At 55.7% G+C, this 21,161-nt stretch overlaps 5 protein-coding genes across 5 annotated transcripts; 2 read left to right on the forward strand and 3 right to left on the reverse strand.

Annotated features, from left to right (window-relative positions):
* The first annotated feature begins 116 nt into the window (after positions 1 to 116).
* On the forward strand, positions 117 to 4,908 carry DICSQDRAFT_178021 (uncharacterized protein). The gene is made up of 12 exons (XM_007362023.1): positions 117 to 440; positions 500 to 891; positions 954 to 1,241; positions 1,296 to 1,474; positions 1,534 to 1,895; positions 1,948 to 2,360; positions 2,410 to 2,864; positions 3,045 to 3,213; positions 3,272 to 3,391; positions 3,445 to 3,651; positions 3,703 to 3,828; positions 3,890 to 4,908. Exons 1-12 carry the CDS (start codon positions 215 to 217, stop codon positions 4,592 to 4,594), a joined length of 3,642 nt encoding a protein of 1,213 aa, XP_007362085.1. The 5' UTR covers positions 117 to 214; the 3' UTR covers positions 4,595 to 4,908.
* On the reverse strand, positions 4,881 to 7,588 carry DICSQDRAFT_133075 (uncharacterized protein). Its single transcript, XM_007362024.1, has 10 exons — positions 7,367 to 7,588; positions 7,102 to 7,296; positions 6,970 to 7,046; positions 6,826 to 6,909; positions 6,629 to 6,767; positions 6,483 to 6,571; positions 6,302 to 6,423; positions 5,514 to 6,247; positions 5,228 to 5,445; positions 4,881 to 5,137 (listed from the first exon to the last, which is right to left on the reverse strand). Exons 1-10 carry the CDS (start codon positions 7,550 to 7,552, stop codon positions 5,008 to 5,010), a joined length of 1,974 nt encoding a protein of 657 aa, XP_007362086.1. The 5' UTR covers positions 7,553 to 7,588; the 3' UTR covers positions 4,881 to 5,007.
* A 2,851-nt stretch (positions 7,589 to 10,439) lies between these two features.
* On the reverse strand, positions 10,440 to 13,241 carry DICSQDRAFT_178023 (uncharacterized protein). The gene is made up of 3 exons (XM_007362025.1): positions 12,992 to 13,241; positions 12,391 to 12,936; positions 10,440 to 12,333 (listed from the first exon to the last, which is right to left on the reverse strand). Exons 1-3 carry the CDS (start codon positions 13,163 to 13,165, stop codon positions 10,615 to 10,617), a joined length of 2,439 nt encoding a protein of 812 aa, XP_007362087.1. The 5' UTR covers positions 13,166 to 13,241; the 3' UTR covers positions 10,440 to 10,614.
* Positions 13,242 to 16,261: 3,020 nt separating this feature from the next.
* Positions 16,262 to 17,724, forward strand: DICSQDRAFT_51384 (uncharacterized protein; the record flags this gene model as incomplete). The annotated part of the gene is made up of 6 exons (XM_007362026.1): positions 16,262 to 16,531; positions 16,592 to 16,657; positions 16,717 to 16,801; positions 16,860 to 17,017; positions 17,085 to 17,336; positions 17,407 to 17,724. The coding sequence occupies 6 exons, from the start codon at positions 16,262 to 16,264 to the stop codon at positions 17,722 to 17,724; spliced, it is 1,149 nt and encodes a 382-aa protein (XP_007362088.1).
* A 372-nt stretch (positions 17,725 to 18,096) lies between these two features.
* Positions 18,097 to 21,011, reverse strand: DICSQDRAFT_99304 (uncharacterized protein). The gene is made up of 10 exons (XM_007362027.1): positions 20,781 to 21,011; positions 20,475 to 20,669; positions 20,322 to 20,398; positions 20,165 to 20,269; positions 19,955 to 20,096; positions 19,804 to 19,892; positions 19,626 to 19,747; positions 18,768 to 19,564; positions 18,488 to 18,708; positions 18,097 to 18,433 (listed from the first exon to the last, which is right to left on the reverse strand). Exons 1-10 carry the CDS (start codon positions 20,976 to 20,978, stop codon positions 18,259 to 18,261), a joined length of 2,121 nt encoding a protein of 706 aa, XP_007362089.1. The 5' UTR covers positions 20,979 to 21,011; the 3' UTR covers positions 18,097 to 18,258.
* Positions 21,012 to 21,161: the final 150 nt, after the last annotated feature.

The raw sequence follows: 21,161 nt of genomic DNA on the forward strand, positions 1-21,161 counted from the left end.
GGTCGAATTGATACTGTATTCTTGGCGCCCATATCTGGTGTCCGGGGGCCTGCCTACTCAAGGATCTGAACTTGGTGGCCGACATCGTTTACCGCACGCGCCGCTCGGTGCCCACCGCCATTCTCCTCTCCTGTTCGACTATCCGTGTGCTTCCCTGGAGTGCTGCGCTGGAGCTCTCTGTTTTGCTTGACTTCTGCTCTGCGCTGCTTTCCTGATGCACTTGTACAATCTTACACTCCAACCCCCGACCGCCATCACCCACGCGGTCGCGGGTAACTTCTCTGGCTCGAGGACGCAGGAAATTGTCGTGTCGCGCGGTACGCGTCTCGAGCTCCTCAGACCGGATGTGCAAAGCGGCAAAGTTGCCACTGTCATCGCGTCTGATGTGTTTGGCTCCATCCGTTCTCTCGCCGCCTTTCGTTTGACCGGTGGTACCAAGGGTGCGCCCTTGTACGTGTTCGTTTGTTTCCGCCGTATTCACTCCCTGCATTTTTCTTAGATTATGTGATCGTAGGCTCTGACTCGGGACGGATCGTCATCCTCGACTATGATCCCAAGACGAGCAGCTTCGTCAAGGTCCACCAGGAGACGTTCGGCAAGTCGGGCGCGCGGCGAATCGTTCCTGGCCAGTATCTGGCCACAGACCCAAAAGGTCGCAGCGTAATGATCGCGGCCATGGAGAAGGCGAAACTAGTGTATATTCTCAACCGAGACGCTGCTGCAAACCTCACTATCTCGTCGCCCCTGGAAGCCCACAAAAACAACGCGATCATCCACCACATAGTCGGCCTGGATGTCGGCTTCGAAAACCCGACTTTTGCTGCTCTGGAGGTGGATTACTCGGAGTCGGACCAGGACCCGTCGGGGGAGGCATTCAACAATGCGGAGAAGGTGCGTCCTTCCACATACCTATGCAAACACGACGCGTCAATTAAGGGGTTCCTTCTGTCCAGATGCTCACGTATTACGAGCTTGACCTTGGTCTGAACCACGTTGTGCGAAAATGGAGCGAACCTACCGACCCGCGAGCCAACCTGCTTGTGCAAGTACCTGGTGGGCAGCTTGCGACTTCTGATCGCTATGACGGCCCGTCTGGTGTGCTTGTATGCTGCGAAGACCACATCATTTACCGACACATGGATGCGCCACAACATCGTGTACCCATTCCGCGGAGGCGACATCCGCTCGAGGACCCGGAGCGCGGGCTCATCATCACCGCCGCTGTCATGCACAAAATGAAGGTGCGTCAGGCGTATGAAGATGCTTGTCGGCTAGCATTGACAGAGTCATGGTAGGGCGCGTTTTTCTTCCTTTTGCAAAGCGAGGAGGGTGACCTGTACAAGGTCACCATCGAGCACGAGGAGCAGGATGTGAAGGCACTTAAGATCAAGTACTTTGACACTGTTCCCGTTGCGTCCGGTCTATGCATTCTGAAGTCTGGCTTTTTGTTCGTAGCGTCAGAATTTGGCAACCAGTGAGTATATGTAATCAGTCGTCCCAAGGCCTATCGGCTAACCTATGCGTATTTCCTAGCTACTTCTACCAATTTCAAAAGCTCGGCGACGATGACAACGAGCCAGAATTCAGTTCGGGAGACTACCCGTCGTACGGCATGGCGGATCCCACCGCGGCGCTGCCCCGCGCATACTTCCGCCCCCGCGCGCTTGACAACCTGACGCTGGTGGACGAGTTGGAATCTCTTTGCCCGATACTAGACTCGAAGGTCATGAACCTACTGCCGAACTCCGATACCCCTCAGATTTTCGCCGCATGTGGTCGCGGGGCGAGGAGTACGTTCCGGACGCTCCGTCATGGTCTCGAGGTGGAGGAAGTCGTTAGCTCTGACCTTCCTGGTATTCCGAATGCTGTGTGGACGACGAAGCTCAAGGAGGATGGTAAGCAGAAACTATCCGTCACTGGCGATGCCGACTGACCGTCCTTCTGCAGACCCCTACGACTCGTACATCATTCTCTCGTTCGTCAACGGAACGCTCGTTCTCTGCATTGGGGAGACAATCGAGGAGGTCCAAGACACTGGTTTCCTTTCGTCCGCTCCCACTCTCGCTGTACAACAGATCGGTGCGGACGCGCTGCTCCAGGTCCATCCCCACGGTATTCGCCACGTGCTTTCGGACCGTCGCGTAAACGAATGGAGGGTACCCTCCGGCAAGACCATTGTATGTGCGACAACGAACAAGCGTCAGGTGGTGGTCGCGCTCAGCTCCGCCGAGCTGGTATACTTTGAGTTGGACCTTGATGGGCAGTTGAACGAGTACCAGGACAGGAAGGCGATGGGTAGCACTGTCCTTGCTCTGAGTATCGCGGAGGTTCCCGAGGGCCGTCAGCGGACGCCGTACTTGGCAAGTCCTAAGCACATATGATACTGGGCCATTGCTGATAGTCTGGCAGGCTGTGGGCTGTGAGGACCAAACCGTCCGTATCGTGTCTCTCGACCCTGAGAGCACACTAGAGACGATCAGCCTACAAGCCCTGACTGCACCGCCGTCCGCGATCTGCATCGCCGACATGCTGGATGCGGGCATCAACAAGACGCAGCCTACGACCTTCGTCAACATCGGTCTCCAGAACGGCGTCTTGCTCCGTACGGTGCTTGACCCCGTCAACGGGCAGCTGACTGACACCCGCACGCGCTTCCTCGGCACTCGTCCAATCCGCCTCCTGCGCGTGAACATCCAACGGAACCCTGCGATCCTCGCGTTGTCTTCGCGCCCGTGGCTCAACTACACACATCAAAATTTCATGCACTTCACGCCGCTTATCTTCGAGAACTTGGACTATGCTTGGAGTTTCTCGGCGGAGCTGTGCCAGGAGGGTCTGATCGGTATATCGGGGAGCTTACTTCGGTGAGTGTTGCGTTCAACCGTGCTCATTTGTCTGTCTCTCGTTATGGGAGACCAAAGATGACACTTTGCATCTATTTGAATGTGCTACGCACGTCGTGCTGGCGCGCTTGTTGTAACTCCTCCTTATAATCTTCCTCAAATTCCTTCGTAGTATCTCTGACCTTGTCATCTCGTCTTCAGGATATTCCAGATTCCGAAGCTGGGTACAAAGCTCAAGCAGGACTCAATACCGTTGTCGTACACGCCCCGCAAATTGATCCCTCACCCTCACAATGGACTCCTATATCTCATCGAGGGTGATCACCGGGTGATGAGCGAGGAGGCTGCGGCGAAGCAGTTGCAGCAGTTGGTGAGCTTCGTTCAGGCGCGTCAGTGCCTCAATAGGAACTGATTTAGATGTATTACAGCGGGAAAGTGGTCGGGCAGTCGATGAGGAGATGGTGAACCTGCCTCCCGAGCAATTTGGACGACCGAAGGCGCCTGCGGGTACTTGGGCCTCGTGTATACGGATCATTAGTCCGTTGGACGTAAGCCTACGGACAGATTATATCCGCACTTTTGTGCTGACACTATGATGCAGGCTCAAACGGTCAACGTCATCCACTTAGACAACAACGAAGCTGCGTTCTCGCTGGCAATTGTCCCGTTCGCTGCGAAGAACAACGAGCTTCATCTTGTCGTGGGCACCGCGCAGGATACTTTCCTCGCTCCGCGCTCATGTACGAGCGGCTTTTTGAGGACGTATCGCTTCACCGATGATGGTAGGAACTTGGAACTGCTGCACAAGGTTCGTTCCATCGCGCCTCCGTTCTCGGGTAAGCGCCTCATTTGCACACAGACCGAGACGAACGATGTGCCATTGGCTATCATGGCGTTCCAGGGAAAGTTGGTCGCTGGCGTAGGAAAGGCCTTGCGATTGTATGATATAGGCAAGAAAAAGCTACTCCGTAAAGTGGAGAACAAAGTATTTAAAAATCATCTGCTCAGACGGGTAGAATCGTCTGATCTTCTTTACTTCTTTACAGACACTCGGCTCCACCATCGTCACACTGAATACGCAAGGGTCGAGGATCATCATCGGCGACATGCAAGAGTCAGTCTTCTATGCCGTGTATAAGCCTCCAGAAAATCGCCTGCTCGTTTTCGCCGACGATGTACAACCCCGCTGGGTCACTGCGACAACTATGCTGGACTACAACACCGTGGTCGCCAGCGATCGCTTCGGGAATGTTTTTGTCAACCGCCTAGACGCCAAGATCTCTGACCAGATCGACGACGACCCGACAGGTGCCGGTATCTTGCATGAGAAGGGTGTCCTGTTTGGTGCGCCTCACAAGACTGCCATGCTCGCGCACTTCCACATCGGCGATATCGTCACCTCCCTCAACAAGATTTCGCTCGTCGCCGGTGGCCGCGAGGTCATCCTTTACACCTGCCTGCACGGGACAATCGGCATTCTCGTGCCGTTCGTGTCGAAGGAAGACGTCGACCTACTCACGACTCTCGAGCAGCACATGCGGACGGAGCAGCTCAGTCTCGTCGGACGCGACCATCTCGCATGGCGGGGGTACTACGTGCCCGTCAAGGCCGTCGTCGACGGGGACCTATGCGAGTCGTTTGCGAAGTTGCCCGCCAACAAACAGAGCTCGATCGCCGGCGAGCTTGATCGGACGGTGGGTGAGGTGCTCAAGAAGCTCGAGCAGTTGCGTGTCACCGCGAGCGGATTCTGAGCGGTAGTCGGTCGTGTCGTGTCGTGTATAATGTTGAGTTACATGTGTACATGTTGACATTCTTTGTCTCGCACTGGTGTCTGTGGACTGCAAACATCACGACGAGAGGGATAGACCACGACGACATGGATGCCTCCTTGACCCCATGGGAGATAGAGAAGTTCGCTACACGCGGGGTAGAACGGGGAAGACCGGAATAGAGCTCAATACGTTGAGGCCTGCCGTGTCACCTCACCATACTCCGGAAATGTGGGAGTCACTGTCGGGGAATTCCTCATGGTTCGTCTCAGGATATATAAATGTTGTCATTAGTTTACAAGGCGCCCGTAAAACTTCTGTACAAGCAGAGAGATAAGAGTAAGTGCACGAAGAAACCTGGGTCGAACGGAACAAAGGAGCCAAGAACGCGTCAGTCAAACCGCCTGTACCTCCGTGCACAACCGCCGCGCCGATAGGTCAATCCAGACGGAAGGCGCGCCGCACGGCTTCGAGTCCTCATGTAGGTACATGTCCTCCCCGAGCTCAGGGCTGACTAAACCATGTCTGTAAATCGTACCGCGCGGTGATCGCACAGCAAACAGTCAGCATGCGAACAAACAGCATTTGAACATGATACGATACTTGAAGACTCACACACAAAGGAAATGAAACATAAGGACGACGACAGACCCATGCGAGGGGCACCGCGTGCAGCCGAACACGTTGATAGGATTCTGCGAGAGCGTGTTGTTCTGTTGCACGAGCGTGCGTTCGAGCGCATGCGCTTGGACCGTTTGGACAGGCAGGAGGCGCTCCCAGAAGGATGCGGGGTCCGCGCCCTCTGTAGAGTGACTGATGATGGAGTGCCGGATCTAGCGTAAGAGGGCGAAGATCAGCGATGGGCATGCCACATCCATACGGGCGGAGAGGTGGTACGTACTGCAGTTTGCCAGTCGAATACCTGGCACTGCCCAGGGCTCTCCGACATGCAAAGCCAGCAGACGAGCGTAGCGCCGGCGTCTTCTACGTCCTTGTATGTTGCGGTGTCCGGAGCGAGCCCACACAGGGAGATTATGGAATGTGTGACAGCGACGTGGTCATCGAACACCGCAAGTTCCTCTCCCCGATAAGGCGCATCGTGGTCAGATTGCATCTGGTGCGACGCGAGAACCTCATAAACGGATTTCGGGTGTACTTCAGATCTATCGCGGAAGCACCGATGAGAAAGGAGGTGCGGCCAGCGTAGTTGCCGTCGATGACAGCGCTTGCAGACAAAGGAGACGAGTGCGAGATCGAGAAGAGTGTCCAGCTCTAGGGAAGCAGAGGATTCGCCTAGACCCCTTAGCGCGAGCTCAACGAAGACGTTCCTATGATGCTCCGTCCATGAGATCATGAGACTGGGGAAATCGACGGGCAGAATTTGTAACTCTTGCACGACGTCGCTGGACATGTCCTGGAGGAGTGTCTGGATCGCTGGTAGGGTCGCAAGTTCACAGAACCCTGGCTCGCAGTCTGATGAAGGAGTACGTGGAGTGTTGCTGTGATGATAATCGTCTAAGAGGTCTCTGAGCCGTCCGAGTCGAAGTCTGTAAGTCAACTCGGTGCGTGCTTTCAGATACCTATCGTGGATTGGCGTCATGTACTGCACGACAGACGTGCGGATGCTCTTCCATCCTGATTCACTGACTCAGCATCCAGAGCATGACTATACGTACGGCGCACACATACCTTTATCCGTAAGCTTGGACGCCCTGTTCACGGAACTCATCCTTTTGAGGCCCGTGAGCTCCATGTACTTCATGCAACTCAACACATCGCCAAAGCCTTCTTGATGCAATCTACACTTGACGCTGGTGGCGGTCGTCATACGTCATACGTAGCACCAGCTAGGGAGCCCACGCTCACTCACGCTTCGAAACGCTCCCTCTTCAGCTCGCATACTTCCTTTGACCTCTTGCCCTTGCAAGAAACCTGCCAAAGCGAGAGGAGCTTGCAGTACTGGAAATGCGTTCAATATATGTTAGACATACAAAGCGGCAAATGGGCGGGACGCACTTTCTGACTCTCCGCGACGAATGCCGCCCTATCTGCCTTGAACCTGGCCCTTTCTGCATCATCGCGGAGCGCGGCCCACTGCCGTCTCACAGCGCCGATCTCGGGAATATGATACTGCCGCCCGAAGGAACGGCCCGTACTGTACACAGCTATGCTAAGGGTTCATCGATATGTGAATACTGAGAACAGCGGCGTACTCGTATCTGGAATTCACATATAGGTCGGATGCGTATTGGAAGGCTTCCATTAGGAACGCCGACACCTCGGTCTCATCGGCGAACCTAAAAACATAGCATGTAGGTGAGCGCCTGATGGCGAAGCGAAAGTCCTGTTAGACTTGCATAGCTTTCTGGCACGGATCGCAGTACCGGACAGAGAATGTCCAGTATACAGCCTGGACGTTGGGCTTGCAACAGTTCTGAAAAGTTTGTAATGATGAGATCGCGGAACAGTTCCCGGTAGATGTTACTTACGTGACAATGTACAGAGAAGAGGAGGTTGGCGTAAGCAGGCTCACTCAAATATGAAGGAGGGTCCGGTAGATCCTCTATAAGTCTCCTTGCTTCTCGCCAGAACGGCGCTGACTGCCGACTCATTAGGAGAGCCCTGAACTCCCTCGTCGCCCGGGCTAGACTCAGCAGGTCTCTTGAGTGGAGGAATCCAAATATCTAGTAGGCATAGTGTAAGTTTCTATTATTCCATAGTACAATGAGGAAACAAGGATGCTTGATCACTTACTTCAAAGAGAACATCCAGTGGCATCTCGGGCATATCCTTCAACCCACCTCTGCGACCACGGAGATGGCGACGAGAGCCAAGATACACCAGCGCACCCGAACCATGAATAGACTTGGCTTCGCATGTTGTATGGCCTGTGTTGCGAGACTGGGCGACAGCCTGAGTGGATGACTCGTCTGCTTGCATGACAGTCAGTCAGGACGAAGAGAGCACAGAGGTTCCGAGGTCAGAGAACAGAGAGAAGAGACGCACCGGTCTAGGACTTGAGCTGTCTACATAACTAATATAGGTGGACGAGCGCGAGGTGGCACTACTCTCGGGAACACATCCAACATTGCGGCGAATGCCAGGCTCCTTCGGGCTTCTTCTTCTGCCGGGAATAGCCGCCCGATCGGCCACACGTCTGCACGCCAAATTCAACATCTCAGTCTCGATGCGTCCAATCCCGCTTATCCCATCGAGCTCTTCATAGTGCTACGGCTCAGGCTGAAGCACATGTTCTGCATGTTCTGCAGTTGTCCTGCAGACACCATACCGGCGGCCTAGGATCCTTAGTCCGACGCTAAGGGGTGTTCTGGCCCAGGCCCGGGACTAACTTGGGGCCTCAGGCGTCGAATACAAGTACTACCCACACTCTGGCGTGGTCGAGGTCGCCGACTGCTTGCCTTCGGAGACTACCTTTGCGCCGACTCGCGTCTTCAGCCTCTGTACCTGCGGTGATCATCGATTCGATTGACTTCGCGCCATTCCCCCGACTCCGCACCCTCCCCGTGGCCTCTTTCACCCAAAGTTCATCTCCCGCAACCGGAGCGCCCCTTTGCTTTCAATACAATTACACCATTCAAGCTTGACATGCTGGCAGCTCCTCGGAGCCCGGATCGTAACTCTGGACACCTGATTGGCACTGACTGTCGCACGTTGCAACGTTTCTCTCAGATACTCCGACAGATCTCATCTGCGAAGATGCGCACTTTACTGTGCGGACTAATAATGCGTATCGCCAAGCGATCACAACGTTTGTAGCAACGGTCGCAGCTCAGATGATAAACCATCGTGAGTGTAGCACATATAGCGGTCGCCGTGAAATGCTGACCTACTAGTCCCTTCATGCCGTAGATTGACAAGTGGTTATGCGACCCCGAGCTGCTCGCTTTGCCAATTGGGCCAGCTTAGAATATCCTAGCCATAGAGAGCTTGTCCTCGAAGCCGATCCCATCAATGTTATACGGTATGGGTTAATGACAATGTATCACGACGCTGTACTACTCATTGGCCCCTCAGAGACCGACAACGTGTTCAAGGGCTCAGCTCGCTTTCCTGATGCAGAACACAGAGCTCTATACGGAGCGCATCGAGAAGATCATCGATATACTGAGACGCTTCCATCTTTCCAGCCCAACAAATTCGACAGTGGGTCTTCAGTCAGATAATATCAGGACGCTGAACCGGTGAAGATATGACAGGGGAGGCGATCGTCGTCTGTAGCCAGAACTTGACCAAGCTCCCCTGAACCTCATCCTGCAATATCCTTCTCCTCCATCGGGCACATCCGATCTTCCTGCACCAGGCCCTAGATCAGGGAGCTCATGACCTACGTTCCTCAGAACGATAATGTGGCTTGCTCACAATGATTTCGGGATCAGGACAGTTCGCCATTGCTGAGACAGGTGGAGGAAAGTCGGGTTATCTCTTGTGCAGATCACATCGTTGGACATGACGCCCGGGCACGCTTCCTCGCCTATTCCCCACACAGTGAAATGGTCGCGACATGGACGAGTGACAACACTACTATCCTCACGAAGAACCCGACGAAGTTCACAGGAGTGGGCAGCCCGCGCTGGTGATATCTCATTGGCGTTACCCCTACGGTCGATGTTTAGCTTCCGCCGCGATCTGGATTTTCAATGGAAGGGCACGCAAAGCCGCAGCACTCGAAGGGTACAGCAGGATGGTCCAGAGTTGTGCCTGGTGCTCCGACGGCACCATGATAGCTTCCGGATACTTTAACGGGAAGGTACGCCTCTGGAACGCTGGCACGACACTGCATGTGCTGGGCGACGAGCTGGACCGTCCACCAACCTAGTTTGTCCGCTTTCCTCCAGACGGACGTTGGCTGGCTTCCTGATTTGCTCCGTGCTGCCCACATTCGATCCTATGAGCATACGTTGCCTCTGACGACTGCACGGTCAGACTCTGGCATGTTGAATAGGAAGACCCATCTCTGTATTCTAGCGACCTACGGCAGAAGGACAAGCGGTCGCTATCTCACCGGAAGGGAAGCTTGTGTTCTTCGCGTCGGACGACGGGACATCCAAGATTTGGGACGTAGACAAAGTGAGCTTGGTCTGGTCACTGGGAGGATACGCTGCGCCCGTCTACATATACAACACATTCCTCTCCGTGAGGAGAATGTGTCACACCGTCCAAGAGGGATGGATCTGTGCGGCTGTGAAAGGCAAGTGTTGGGTCGTGTGCCACGGCATTTGTTGAGCGCACTTGCCGCGTGAAGCACGCAGCTTTCTCTCCCGACGCTGGCGTATGGCAGAGAATGGAACGGCGTTCAATCGAAAGTGGCGTATATGTCTCCCCATCATTGCACTCTCTCCATCATCAATCAGTACATTGATTTGCTCCTACAACTACGTGTCGCGTTGCCTCACCTCTATGGTACACTAAGCACGCCTCCTCTCACTTGGGTCCCGCGCCCATACTGTTCGATGAGTCGCCCCTGTCCAAATGAATTTCTCCCAATTCGTCATCGAGGCCAGGCTTAGCCTATCAGGCGTTCTCATCTCATTGAGAGGGAATATTACGGGACCTTTTAACTTGATGGTTCGTTGTCCTTCTAACGTCACAACTGGGCAGTCTCCTTACGTATCCTAGTACTGAGCCTTTGGACCAAAGCAAGAGTAGATGCTTCAGCCGCCGATGCAGCACAACGTGTGAGGCTGTGTATACCTTGCGGAGAGCAGAGAGCTCGTCCGGTTTGAGATGAGCCAATATTTGATGCCATGACCACTTTTGGTCGGACATACAAGCATACTAGGACACAAACGCCGCTTCCCAGCGAACTCCGCAACACATTTTTGCACGGCGACCCAGACTAGAGACCTCCAAGATGCATCCAAATAACTACAAGTACAGTCTATTCGCAGCGGCAGCTCAACCTCCGAGTATTTATGACCCAAACCTCCACATTAAACAAAAGCAAACACGCCCCAACTCAACCGCACCAGCTACGCACCTCCTCACTCCATCACCGGCGTGCCGTTCTCCACCTTCCCACCCAGCCTCTCGATCTCGTTGGACACCTTCTTCATCTCCTGCACAACCGCATCAATGTTGTCCATGAACGCCTTCAGCACCTCCGGCACGAGGTCCTCCATGTCCTCATCGCTCGGTGCGCTCTCCTCCCCCTGCTCGCCCTCGAGCCGCTTGAGCATGCGCTGGATCCGGTTGCGGCGCTTCGTCTGCTCCCCATACAGGTCCAAGTATGTGCTGTAGCACGAGCGGTAGTACTTCCGCAACGACGCGAGGTCGGACGGGAGCGGGCGCGGCTTAAAGCGCGGGACGTGCACCTTCGACAGCCGACGACGCTTCGCCGGGGGCTCTGCGGAGGGCGAGTCGCGGTGCGCTGTGGGGACGGCAGTGCGCGGGCGTGACACTGGCACGGACGTCTCGGACTCGTCCTGGGAGGAAGACGTATATATGGGGGACCTCCGCTTGGACTTGCCAGAGGGGCGCGAAGGCGCAACAGCTTCGGTGGCTTTGGCGCTCTTCACGCTGGAAGAGGAAGAAGAGATTTGGTGCTTCTCGGCACCGACCGGCTTGGGGGGTAACGAGGGACGAGGAGGAGAGAACGAGGACGAAAGAGGCGAAGGCTCAGTCTTGATTTTCTGACGCGGCGGGGCCAGAGGAGAGGGTTCGCGGACCACCGGCTTCTTCGGGAGAGATAGATCCCTGCTGCGAGCTTTCTCGGTCGAGCTGGGAGGCTCCGCATCCAGCTTGCGTTTCTTCGACGAACTGGCACTGAGCGAGGGCTCCCGTTCCGAGTACTCAGAATCGTTTCCGTCCTGTGGCGGCTTCTTGCGCTTGAAGGAAGGTAGAGGTGCGGATGCGGGGAGGATGGGGAGAGGGGATGCGCGCTCCTTCTCCTTGACACGAAGCTTCTCCTCAGCTGCGTGGTCACGCTCACGGACGCGCTCTCGTTCGCGCTCGCGCTCCTCTCTTCGGCTCTCAGCAGCGCGAGAAGTACCCGCCGAGGATTGAGCTTCCTTCTTCCGTATTTTTGCAGCAGCGGCGGAAACCGAAGCGGACCGCGACTCCTGTGTCTGAGGGGGAGCGATGGGTGGAAGAGGCTTCGCAGAGCCTGACGGCTCCGGCGCAGAGCGCTTGCTCTCGCGCGCATCCACAGGCCCGGCTTTCTTTGGAGGAGGAGGGAGGGGCGAGTGCGTGCGACGCTCCGTGGGAGGAGTAGGCGATGGCTTCACTTTGAAGCCCGAACCAGGTAACCTGCGCCCCATCGTGGGTCTGCTTGCAGACATCGGCGTCCCGGCCGCGCTCCCCTCGTCGACATCTCGGCTCTTCGCCTTCGCGCTCCCGCTCTCGTCCTTCGACGGGATCGCGATGTCCAAGGGCCTCTTGCGCGTACCCTCTCCCTTCGCCTTCTTTGTCGAGTTCTTCGTCATGACCACGCCATTCTTCTCCGGGGCCGGAGCGCTTGGGCCCGCAGAACCAGACGCCGCACCGGATGCGATGCGGTGTCGAACATTGTTCCAGATGGGGTCCGACTCCGGTATCTGCAGAGCCTTGAATACCAGCCGAGCCTGTCGGGACAAGCCCAACCGTTCCTCTTCGCTGAGCTTGGGGAAGGTATACGGCCGTACTTCGCGCCATGACTCGCGTTGTAAATGCCACAATGGCGGTCCGCCAGTATCGCCCTTCTTCACCGGCATCGGTTCCGCGACCTGATAGCACACATGTCACTCGAATCAGCATGGGATGACACATACTAGTTTACTGACCTGTCGTATGAGAGCCTCATACTTCCTCTCCTGCTCTTCGGTACGGTCCTTTCCACAGCACGCATCCAACGTTTTCGACATGGTCCGTGGCTCGAGAGCGAGGAAGTGTATGATGCGTTCCCTTGTCTGCTGATCGGCCGCCGACAAGGATGAGGACGACGCAGCCGTGTGTACATCCCGGCTGGGGAGCGGCGATGGCTTCGAGACTGGATAACTTTTAGCCTGGACGGACACCCGACTAGCAGCGCCCGTCTTCTTCTTGGTCCCGGTCTTCGAGTTCGAGTAGGACAGATCGGGCGGAGTGTCGAGGTATTTGGTATGGCGCTCTGTGCGCTGCTTCGCGGCCTCCAGCGTGCGGTCGCGGACGGACTCCTCGACCTTCTCGTCGAGCTGCCTCTCGACTCTGAACTTGCCGATCACGCTGCCAAAGAGCTTGAGTGGCGCCCTCGGCTTCTGCGCCGACGGCGTCCGGAGATAGAGCTCGTGGTTATGAGCATTCTCCCTGGATGGCTGCACAGGGAAGAACGTGCCTCCGATGTAGAGACCCTAGCACACGGATGAAACCACTGTGATGCTATGCAAGAGTATGAAGAATGCGTACTGGGGCATTTCCGAAATTGAACTCGAGGCTTGAGTGAGTCTCGGGGTCCTGAAGCGCTTCGAACGTCTCCTGCGTCATGCGAATAAGCATAGCCTGCTTAGGCTTATAGCCCAGAGGATCCCCGGGTTGGCTGGAGCCCTGGAGAAGGACGGTGCTGTTCGCCGGGAGAGGCATTGCGGATTGACTAGTTGGTGAGTGGTTGACTGGACAAGCTCAGTGGCGTCAAAGACGGGCTTCGTGTGGCGTGGCGCAGCAGACCACTGGGGAGGTAGGAGAGGGAGAGGAAGGAGAATGGCGGATGTCAGCCCCGCGTTGTGCGCAGACCTAAGAGCTCCGTCCTGGACAATAAGGAGGACAACGGAGCTGAATGCGCAGGGCGGGGGCGGGATGTCGAGGAGGAGGACAGAGCTGTGGCGAGGCCCAAGCCATGGCACAGCCGACCATAGATCATATCGCCCACGTGTGAATCAGACGCTAGCTCTACAGCTCCCAGAAACCTTCGCGGAACTTTCCTGCTATGCATTCCAGGCACTCTGCTCCAGCTCGCAATATTGCCAGGCACCGGTCACCTGGCAAGGTTCTACTATACCTCTATCATCAATGAGGCAGGCAGTGGGCAGTTCAAGCTCGAAGATGGTGCGAATGACGAAGCACCATGGCACGGGACACAGCCAATTGACGATATCACCTAAGTGTCTAGCGACAGCGTCCTTTCACGAGTCTTGAACAGCTTGGCAGGATCTCGCACGCCTGTGCCACCAGACTCCGGTGATTGTAAGGCGCGAAACGACGATGACCATATCGCCGGACGTCAAACGCAGGTGGGCAAGACATGCTCTAGGTCGTCGTCCTGATCTGCACAGCTGATCGCACAGGTGGCCATGTCCAGGTCTGCATCTTGAATGCTGTGTCCTCTTGGATGCCCCACGAAGAGAACCACTCATGCGCACCATAACTCAAGGGGTCTGATGGTAGCCATGCAGAGTCCGCAAGCCTGAGTCTCGGATCAGTCGAGCCTTCCGCAGGTTAGCATCGTCAACCTCTCCAAGTCACCACTAGGCAATCATTCCTTGCAACACGCACCTCCACTGGCCTTGGTACACAGGAACGGGTATTGATTCGAAATCTGCGCGCACAGCTGCGGAATTACCTCTGCAAGACGTCCAGCCGACCAAAGTTCGTCGCGTAGCTTCAGGAGCTAGCATAATATCCCTTAGGGGATGCCATTCGCTCAAAGTTTGTCTGGTTGACAGATTAGTGTTTACATGCCACCGATTTCCCGGGGGTAAGTAAGCTTTATGTTGCTTCTTGCTTGCTCATAATTCGGACATCGGGTATCTGCCTAGGTCGCTGACTGAGCATATGAATTGAGGGGGTGGTGCTCCGAAATAGTCGGAGAGGGACAGCTCAGCCTTCTGCACGCATACAGGGAATTTTGGAGACTAATATGCCATGATACGCCCGGTGACTAGGTTTAGGATTCGATATCAGCCGCTTCTACTTCATGTCTCCGTTGGTGGCTGGCGACGGCCCTATGCGGATATTATGCGGCCTCTTGAAGTATGTATTGGCCGATCAACTTAGTAAAGACGACGATGCAGTCGTCGACTGTACCGCCGCTTTCCTGCTGCTGGGCAATAATGAGGGCACCTTCTTTCCCTTTAAGCCGGACAAGCCTTGGGACTGCTGCGACTGGCATGCAGTCGATGCCGGGTTCCGTGAGTTGAAGTCGATGTGGACGGCCTTGTCGCCTGGGGTGACGATATAGCGTTTCGATATCCGCCCACCGTGACACTAGCTCCTATAACGTTGTTCTCTCAACGAAGTACCCCTTGGCTTCTTGTCCACTCGCTTTGGCGAACGTTTACGCGCCTTTGGACGCCCATGACTAGCTTTGCTAGGTTTTGCGAAGCCTTGCACACCCTTGCACAATCTTCCGTGCGGGCACTTAGGCCCGACGCAGAACACGTTCTCACGTCTCTTGCACGAGTTTTCTCAGACTTGGACCATCGCACCATCGTGCAGACCACCCACTTCTCTGTACATCACTAGCCTCCCATATCAACTAACGACCCTTTTTATGGGCTCGCTTGGCCATGGACCGGTTGGAAACTGTATGTCGAGTAACCCTATCCTGGATCGACCGGCTATCCGATCCTAGGCCATCGCAAATCCGCATAAGAGGGGATTAAGCGCTGTCCCAAGGACCGGATATGTACTCACTTATGTGAGCTTTTCCGATCCCCCGACGACATCACGAACGCGAGGTACAATGCCCAGGGCAATCGGAGTTCGGGAGTTTTCGCGATAGGCTGGCCGCCGGAGAACGTGGCGACAAGACGACCGTTTTTTAAGCGCTGAGCTGCAGGCATGGTCACGTCTTCATCATACTTAACACCCAGGAGACGAACATTCATCAACATGATCGAAAGAAGCTGTCATCGAAGCACATCCGACAGACTCTGCTGCAAGTGTGTGGCGCGGTTCTTGGTAATCATGTGTTTGGCGATCAGTTTGCGGGGGTTGTCTGCGGCCAGTGCACGACATACTTATGTGGGACATCGACGGATGTGGTTGCTGGGCCAGAAGGCCAAGCAGCGTGACATTACATGATGGCACTGAGTGTGAGCACAAGAGTGTCTGTTTTCGCTCCTCCATACGCCTCGGCCTCGGTCACCGGACGACCCTCCCTGAAGTCGCTACACAACGGTTGTTGTCAGTGAGATCAGCCCTTAGTTACCCAATTCATCACGCTGATGGTGCTAACTTTCACGAGGCGCAACGGCGAACCTCTCCCGAAGATGTTCTGCACCCAAGGGTGTCGATACTCGTGATGGCGATAGGGTGGGGTCGCAGCAACGTTGGCTGGATCGCAGAGATTGTCAGCGCGGTTTGGCGGGGCTCTCGAGTGATTGCAGGTGATTGCCTTGGTTGTGTAGCGCATCAGGATCATTGCTATACGGTGGCTGTGGTATATCGAACATCTTGCCCGCACGGTGAGCGCTGTGTTCCTGAGAAACATAACCGTAAGCCAGATGATGCGCGCCCTGCATAAAAAGCTTGGCCTTCCCGAGCTGGACTGCAGTCTCTTTCTCCCCCTCCGGCTCCTCTCGCTGACTCCCGCCTCTTGACGAGGGTTCCTTTGCACGTTCATTCTTTCACTTTTTGCGGCTAGTCCCTCTTTATCCACGCACAGTTACGCTCTACGCATCGCTCAAGCAGCTCGACACTCTTTACTGAACATACCCAGCTCGACACTATTGTTATACCATGCATATCGTCTCTGCCGTGTCTACTAGCCTGCTTCTGTGCGGTGCGCTCACCCGTGCCTTCCCCTTGAACCCTCGTCTCGTCACACTCGACCCCGCCGCCACCGCTGAGGCGCAAAAGCGCGACGACACCGCCACCCGCGCGTTCTCGTCCACCGAGATCAAGACCTCGGACGGCCAGTGCCTCTTCGTCGTGAGCGGTTCCGGCGACTTCCGGAACAACCTCACGCCCGTCCAGGTCGGCGCCTGCGATGGCTCTGACGGCCAGAAGGTAAGGCGGCTCGCTGTTTACGGCATTCTTCTTCATTAATTCGTTCTATTCATCGTACAGTGGGATGTCATTACAGCCGGCGTGCACAACGACCAGCCCGGACAGGCCCTTATCGTCAGCTCTCTGGTAGGTCCATCATGACATGGTACTAGGGAAGGGTGTGTCAATGAAGACATGGTGTATAGACCCAGGCCTGCCTGAACTTCGACCCTCGTCGCGCTGCCGGCAACCAGGTCCTCCTCTTCTCTTGCGGTGGTCGTGCGGATGGTGGTAAGAACAATTTCCCTTTCGGGCTCGTAACATGAGATCAAACCACCTATCATCGCAGGCGGAGCTGTCACTAACTCGCAACTCTTCGCGTTCACCGGCGGTGCGGGCCCTCTCCCGCTCGTGCCTCAGAACGGCAACGGCCAGACGCTCCTCACCGTCACCAACGGTCTCCTCGACCAGACGTCTGGCTCGGCTGCCCAAGCCAGCGGCAACGAGGTGAGCATGACCTAGTGCAACTACATCGCAAAGGCTGATAGCACTCGTGTTTCGTGATGTACTTTAGCTATTCACGTTCGGCGACAATGGCGCCGCCCCCTCCGCGGCGACCACGTCTGCGGCTGCTACGTCAACTACCGTTAGTGCCACGAGCGCGCCCTCGATTACCCCGGCTCCGACGTCGACCACGGCCTCTGCGACGACGACCGGTCCTGTGAGCGTCTCTCGTGCTGGTGTCGTGCTCAACCCCTCCGCCGCTGCTGAGGCCAACCCTCGTGACAACACCGCCACGCGTGCGCTTTCTAGCGTTTCCATCAAGGTAAGCATACACTGTCAGCTCCTCCACCCGCTCTATTTCGAACCTGACATCGGATCGCGTTTGCACACAGACGAACGACGGCAACTGCTTGTCGGTTGACGCCACCGCTGGTGACTTCCGCGAGAACCTGATCCCCATCCAGGCGAAGGCGTGCGATGGCAGCGATGGCCAGAAGTGGGACGTCATCACCAAGGGCGTGCACAACGATCAGCCCGGCTTCGCGCTCATCGTCAGCACGCTTACTCAGGGGTGCATGAACTTCGACCCCCGCCGCGCCGACGGCGACCAGGTCATCCTCTTCTCGTGCGGTGGCCGCGCTGACGGCGGAGGCGCTGTCACCAACTCGCAGGTATGCATACCTTGTATGTCATCGGTTCGGATGCGGTAACTGATGTGGGCTCGCAGCTCTTCACGTTCAACGGCCAGGCGACGAACATTCCCATCGTGCCCCAGAACGGCAACAACCAGACGATCTTCACGGTCACCAACGGCGCGCTCGCCCCCGTTGCAGCGTCGCCCGACAGCGCATCTGGCAACGAGCTGTTCACGTTCCAATGAGGAGCATCATCATCATCAAGTGGCATTGTTCGGAAGTTTGAGCGCATGGGTGGACGGAATCACAACTGGAGTGGATAATTTATTCTTTTTATATCATGGCCAGGATATGTTCCTGTACGTGCTGCTCGACCGGTTCGGCAATGTCATGGTTTCGGAGGGACACAACCAGAGGAATGCTTGCGGTGTGAATCACTGTGAGGATGCGAATAATGGTATGAAACACGAAGAGCCGAACGGCAGGTAATACAAGTGTGATAGAGGACATGCTGAACATGACGTAGGCGGCTTGGATGTCCTGTGTAGACGCATTGGATTCATATGATCGAGTGTGAGTGCAGCCCGTCATCCGGTCACCTGTTATCCGTTAGAACAAAGGCGCGGCGGTGGTGAAACCCCTCCCAGATTTGACAACGTCTACGACTTCGGGCGAGTCACGCAACCCCTCCGGGTATATACGTATCGGTTCGGGCACGTAGGGCCTGTTGTCCATGTGGATATAGTAGTCCGTCCCGAATGCGACAGTCTTTTTTCCGTGGTGCCTATCGCGCATGATGAGTACTTCGCCAGCTCACAATATCAGTCTCAACGCTTACGTGGCGTAATGCTCCAGGACCGCTTGATGAATAGCTCGAAACCGACACTGCGTGCACCCAAAGGTTGTGACCGGTGATGCCAAAAGCGACGTTTCGAATTTCTCTCGCTGACTCGCTTCGAGTCGAAGGACTTGACGCGTATGCTCCGCGTCCAGGCGCACCCAATCCGGCTCGTGGTTGGCAGCAAACCAATGCAGAGGCCCTTCCTCATGTCGAGACACCTATCACTAGCAGAGTTAGCGACTAGTCTATTCTGAACTACGCATCATAGTATGCTCACCGCGTTCTTCCATTCACACGCCCGACAATAAGTTGCCTTGAAGAGTGCATGGGCTGCATTTTGACAACCACGACACAACAGCCGCACTCCGCACGCCTCCATCTCCTCGAACGTTACCTTCGCCGGATCTTTCCCGCATGCGCTAATGACAGCACACGTCTGCTTCAGGTTGTCATTGAAGCTGAACACATTCTTAGAGTCGCTCCAGGGGTGTGTAAACCTGTACTCCATACACGTCCGCCCGATCGCGTGACGATACTGGTGGTCTTTCCCATCGCGCACAAACATGAGGCCGTAGATTGACCGACCCCGCCCACATCGATGAGAGAGGACCTGCGGCCAGCGCATGCCAAGGAACTGGCAGCTCGTGCATCTGAATGTTGCGATAGCGAGGGAGAGGAGGCAGTCGGGATCCTCAGGGAGGCCTTTGAGCTCTGAATAGGCCTCGGTCTTCTTCCTGATCTGCGCGGCGAACTCCCGCTTACGATCGTCGTACCACTTCGCAGTAAGAGCTGGAATCTGTGCTTCGCACAAGGCGAGGAGCATCTCCTTCGTGACTGCTGTGCCCGGAGGCGCCTCTATCACCTCTCGGACCTGAGGCATCATAGCATAGTCGGAGAGGAAAGGATGCCAGTCCGTGTCGGCCGTTCTCGGGAGCTTGGATGCTTGGTACTCTCGAAGCGCATCGCCGAACAGGACCAGCCGCGCGCACAGCATATTGTGTTGTTCGCGATCAAGGCGTTTCGTGCGGACGGTCTCCATATAGTGGTGGAGCTCCGCGCGAATGCTCCGCCAACCTGCGAATAGTTGTTGAGGGACAAAACATGCGAATCCCGACGGGCCTTGAGCTACACGCACCATAATCAGTAAGCTTCTGACTTTTACGTGCGGCCTTCTGCCAACTCAGTTCGGCGAGCTCAGTTTTGTCCATCAGTTCTAACTCTTCAGCCCAGCCTTCGTCTGCGAGTCGCTTGCAGATTCTGAACAGAAAGCTCGTTAATAGACAACGCCCCCATAGCATTGTGGACGGACTCACGCTTCGAAACGTGCCTCTTTGATGGTGTCTAATTCCTGAGATCGAAAATGCTCCTGAGCTTTCTGCCACCTACACATCTGGTCCGCAAACTGCAAAATTCAAACATTGACATCGCCTCTGAGAAGGACGCACATAAAAAGTGAATGTTTACCTCTTTCCTCTGCTTTACCGCCTCCACACGTTCCGCGATGAACGTCTTCTTCTCTTCGTCCGTGGACAGTGATGTCCATTTGGCTCTGAACTCTGCAGCTTCGGAATTGAGATAATGCAGATCCTTATACCTTGACCCTTTCCTGTTTGTAGAAGATAGAATATGATGAGATAGGCCGAGACCCGACGGTACGATTGATACGGCACATACGTCGTTGCGGCCCGATACTCGTTCAGGTAGCCCCAGTCAACAGAGGTGACCTCCCGCACCTCTTGGATCATGTCGTAGGGAAGAGGTCGGTAGCTATGCTCGACGCTGGAAGGAGCGGTAAACGACTGGCCTCAACACATCCTGGTCACGAGCTTACAGTCTCCCCTTGCACGGTGAGCAGTACCGCACGGAGAACTCCCAGATCACGTTCTTCACATTGGGCTTGAGGCATTCCTAGAGAATAATCGGAACACGCGAGAGATCAGCCCTTCCTATGCACGCGAATTGGGGATTGCAGAGCTACACTTACATGACAATGGAAGAAGAACACTAGATTCGCATATGCGGGCTCGGTTAGATGGGCCGGACATTCCGGGAGGCCATTAACCTGCTGCCTGGCCGCCTTCCAGAAGGGCGCGGAGCTCCGCTTCATGAGGAACGCGCGAAAGTCCTTAGTCGTCCGCGCAAGGTTGAGCAGGTCGCGCGGGTGCATGTGCCGGAATATCTGCACGTCGCGGATCACGCATGTATGCACACATACATTGACATGGCATGGTGGTTAGCGATGGATCGTCTGTACAGGATTGTGTTGCAAGTGTACGTGACGAGCACGTACCTCGATAAGGATGTCTATTGGCATGTTTGGCATGTCCTTGAGCCCACCGCGTCGACCCCGGATGTTACGACGAGTGTTAGACCGTGTCGTTTGGGCCTTCTCTGAGCCATGGGCGGTGGCACCGCTTGTGCTCCCCTCAGCACCACTTTCTGGGGCAGTGGTTGGTTCAGAGGTCCTGGCCTTCTTCGCTCGAGGCATGTTAGGTCGGTTTTCGAGGGTATATGCGCTGACTCGGGGGGTCTTGGGGCTCCGACACGGGAGCGAGTAGGTGGATGGTCGTGTGGAACGAAAGCGAGAGGCTTGATGCCTGACTTCGGCGCTTGGGCGACGGATCTTAGATACACTCAACAGACGCCCGTATGCGATGCAGCCGGCGGCTGT

This window comes from Dichomitus squalens (genome assembly GCF_000275845.1).
Source record: "Dichomitus squalens LYAD-421 SS1 unplaced genomic scaffold DICSQscaffold_3, whole genome shotgun sequence".
NCBI lineage: Eukaryota > Fungi > Basidiomycota > Agaricomycetes > Polyporales > Polyporaceae > Dichomitus > Dichomitus squalens.

Coding starts and splice junctions, on each gene's coding strand:
- DICSQDRAFT_178021 (XM_007362023.1), top strand. CDS start 215: ATGCACTTGTACAATCTTACACTCCAACCCCCGACCGCCATCACCCAC. Junction 892..953: donor CATTCAACAATGCGGAGAAG/GTGCGTCCTTCC, acceptor CCTTCTGTCCAG/ATGCTCACGTATTACGAGCT. Junction 1,242..1,295: donor CTGTCATGCACAAAATGAAG/GTGCGTCAGGCG, acceptor GAGTCATGGTAG/GGCGCGTTTTTCTTCCTTTT.
- DICSQDRAFT_133075 (XM_007362024.1), bottom strand. CDS start 7,552: ATGCAAGCAGACGAGTCATCCACTCAGGCTGTCGCCCAGTCTCGCAAC. Junction 6,768..6,825: donor TATGTGAATTCCAGATACGA/GTACGCCGCTGT, acceptor AGCTGTGTACAG/TACGGGCCGTTCCTTCGGGC. Junction 5,138..5,227: donor ATGTTTCATTTCCTTTGTGT/GTGAGTCTTCAA, acceptor TACGATTTACAG/ACATGGTTTAGTCAGCCCTG.
- DICSQDRAFT_178023 (XM_007362025.1), bottom strand. CDS start 13,165: ATGCCTCTCCCGGCGAACAGCACCGTCCTTCTCCAGGGCTCCAGCCAA. Junction 12,937..12,991: donor TCAATTTCGGAAATGCCCCA/GTACGCATTCTT, acceptor TCCGTGTGCTAG/GGTCTCTACATCGGAGGCAC. Junction 12,334..12,390: donor ATGAGGCTCTCATACGACAG/GTCAGTAAACTA, acceptor GTGTGCTATCAG/GTCGCGGAACCGATGCCGGT.
- DICSQDRAFT_99304 (XM_007362027.1), bottom strand. CDS start 20,978: ATGCCTCGAGCGAAGAAGGCCAGGACCTCTGAACCAACCACTGCCCCA. Junction 19,893..19,954: donor CGGTAAAGCAGAGGAAAGAG/GTAAACATTCAC, acceptor TGAATTTTGCAG/TTTGCGGACCAGATGTGTAG. Junction 18,709..18,767: donor CGTGTGAATGGAAGAACGCG/GTGAGCATACTA, acceptor TGCTAGTGATAG/GTGTCTCGACATGAGGAAGG.